Below are 2,906 nucleotides of genomic sequence, written 5' to 3'. Positions count from 1 at the left end.
ATGTTGATGTAGAAGAGACATGGAGAAGAGGGGACACATGTTGATGTAGAAGAGACATGAAGAAGAGGATTTTGCATAATAGGTGAGCTTTAAAATGAACTGTCTTTCCTTTTCCTTCTCCAGCGGACCTGCTCCTAGAAAACTTCAGCAACTACCGCTTCCTTAACAACGGGAACATCACGATCCCCGGGCAGCAGGACAAAGACAACTTCCAGGAGACTCTGGACGCCATGCACATCATGAGCTTCTCCCACGAAGAGATCGTCAGTGAGTAGTGCTTCCAGATGTGTTTCCAGTAATTTATTATTCTCTTTTTCTTCCCTCTGTCATTACCTAATGTCCCCCTCCTCACTGAAGTGTTGTCTTTTCCTCACAGGTTTGTTGAAGGTGGTCTCTGCCGTGCTGCAGTTTGGAAACATCATCTTCAAGAAAGAGAGGAACACAGATCAGGCCTCCATGCCCGAAAACACAGGTAAACAGTTAAAGAGAACACACACACACATACACACACACACACACACACACACACACACACACACACACACACACACACACACACACACCATGTATACATCACTTCAGGGGACATTACATTGACTGACATGCATTTCCTGGAGACTTATCCTAACCTTAACCAACACATGCCCTATGATGAGCGAGTCCCCACACGTGACTGTGTAAACAGATTTAGGTCCCCACAAGTATAGTAATGCTAGGCTACACACACACACACACACACACACACACACACACACACACACACACACACACACACACACACACACACACACACACACACACACACACACACACACACACACACACACACATACACCATGTATACATCACTTCAGGGGACATTACATTGACTGACATGCATTTCCTGGAGACTTATCCTAACCTTAACCATAACCAACACATGCCTAACCCTAACCCTAAACCTTACCCTAACCCTAACCAAGTCTTCACCCTAAAATGTATGATTCTCCTTATGGGGACCCCACACGTGACTGTGTAAACAGATTTAGGGCCCCACAAGTATAGTAATGCTAGGCTACACACACACACACACACACACACACACACACACACACACACACACACACACACACACACACACACACACACACACACACACACACCGTCATATTTGTTTCGCCTGCTGCTAACACACAGTGTCCATATTTAATCTATTACGATGAAGACATTAGTTTGTAATTCAGACACCAACTGGTATATATCAGAGCTTTCCCAGCCGTAATTCTTACTTGAACTGTTGATATATCTGTTTTCTTTGTAGATTATTTTACTGTAACTAACAATAGACACAAGCATAACATCAGAAAGGCTGCAGCGCTAACTTTTAAAAATGGTTACAGCCTCATTTGCTCCTCGCTCGTGACGGTCATGATTCATAAATCCAGAAAATGGAATGACTGTGACGCTTTAGCTTCCACAACAACAGGTGGTGGAAAACAGACCATCATTTCCACACATATATATATACACACACTGTGCACATGCTGTATTAGGAACATGATAACACTGGAGTTATGAAGAGATTATAAGTCTGTATACTGGAATGGTGGTGATGTTGAACCACCATCAGGTCACACACCTCACAGTAAGGCAGAAGACATGTTTATTTGTATTTGTATGAATGCTGATTAAGCAGCGCTTCCAATATAGCTCTCCAAATCTTAACTCTACATACTTTCAGCTACAGAAACCATGTAACCACATGTTTTGGGATAGCCATGGACAACTGGAAGTGGAGTAGGACATTTTTCATCCTGCAAATTAATATGTTTTCTCCAAAAGTGTAGTTCTGCTCACCATGACACAACTCTGAAGACAGTATAAAATCCAATATCTGCTTTTTTTAATGAAATCTGGAGCCATTTAAGCGATAATTCACCTGCTTCCTGCTTCCTGTTCCCTCTCAGTGGCGCAGAAGCTGTGCCACCTGCTGGGTATGAACGTGATGGAGTTCACCAGAGCCATCCTCACCCCGAGGATCAAAGTGGGACGAGACTACGTTCAGAAAGCACAGACCAAAGAGCAGGTGAGGGGCCGTCTAAACTCTGGAGATCAAGAGGTTTCCATTACATGTTTATTTTGAACTGTCAAATGAGGTCTAGTTTTACGGCTGTTTGATATCATAGTGTAGCTGGATAGGTTTTTAAATCATCAGAATCAGAATACTTAATTTATCCCTGGAGGAAAATGGGTTCCATGACAGTTGCTCCATTTCAGAATCACAGAGGGGACACATGTGTATGTATAAAAGACAGGAAAAAGAGAAGCTACATTTTACCACAAAAAATTAAAATGTAAAAAGTTTGTATTACAAACTATGCAGTGTATTACTATGTGTCAGGGAATAATTTCGCCCTACATGTTTACCTTTCGCCCTCTGACGCATCTGACCAACCTCGAGCAGCCGTTATCTCCCTTAAGGAGGGGCTGCCCTCGCTACTTGTTGTTGTTGCCAGTTTGTGACCGGGCAGCTCTCGGTCAGAGTAGTTATTGTTGTGGGACACCTGGAACACATCCTTCTCGGGGGGTAGATGACCCAGAGCCATAAGCGACAACAAATGTGATTCAGTGTCCTCAGCTGTTTAGTCTCTCTATTGAAGAATGTTGATTATTACACTCTGAACTAAAACCTGGACCTACAGGAGGGCTCTTCAGGATTGATTGTGGCATCTCAACCGTGTGGTCAGACCGTGGCCCGTGACATGTCTTGTGAATTCTCCGGCCGAAGCTTCAAATAAACCGTCAGTGTTTGCCATGAAAGCTCCTGTCTCTGAGTCCTGACTCCATCAGAGCTCCAGCTCTCCTCGTGTCTCTCTGAGTCCTGACTCCATCAGAGCTCCAGCTCTCCTCGTGTCTCTCTGAGTCCT

At 44.0% G+C, this 2,906-nt stretch overlaps 1 protein-coding gene across 1 annotated transcript; it reads left to right on the top strand.

The window, feature by feature from the left end:
• Positions 1-122: 122 nt before the first annotated feature.
• LOC104947794 (myosin-10-like) lies at positions 123-2,098 on the top strand (the record flags this gene model as incomplete). The annotated part of the gene is made up of 3 exons (XM_010773890.1): positions 123-267; positions 377-472; positions 1,947-2,098. Coding segments are annotated over exons 1-3 (285 nt in total), but the record flags the coding sequence as incomplete, so codon positions are not given.
• Positions 2,099-2,906: the final 808 nt, after the last annotated feature.

This window comes from Notothenia coriiceps, unplaced genomic scaffold (genome assembly GCF_000735185.1).
Source record: "Notothenia coriiceps isolate Sejong01 unplaced genomic scaffold, NC01 NC01_scaffold00013102, whole genome shotgun sequence".
NCBI classification, from domain to species: Eukaryota; Metazoa; Chordata; class Actinopteri; order Perciformes; family Nototheniidae; genus Notothenia; species Notothenia coriiceps.
Note: the sequence above shows the minus strand (reverse complement) of the source record. Positions and strands in the feature narration are given on the sequence as shown.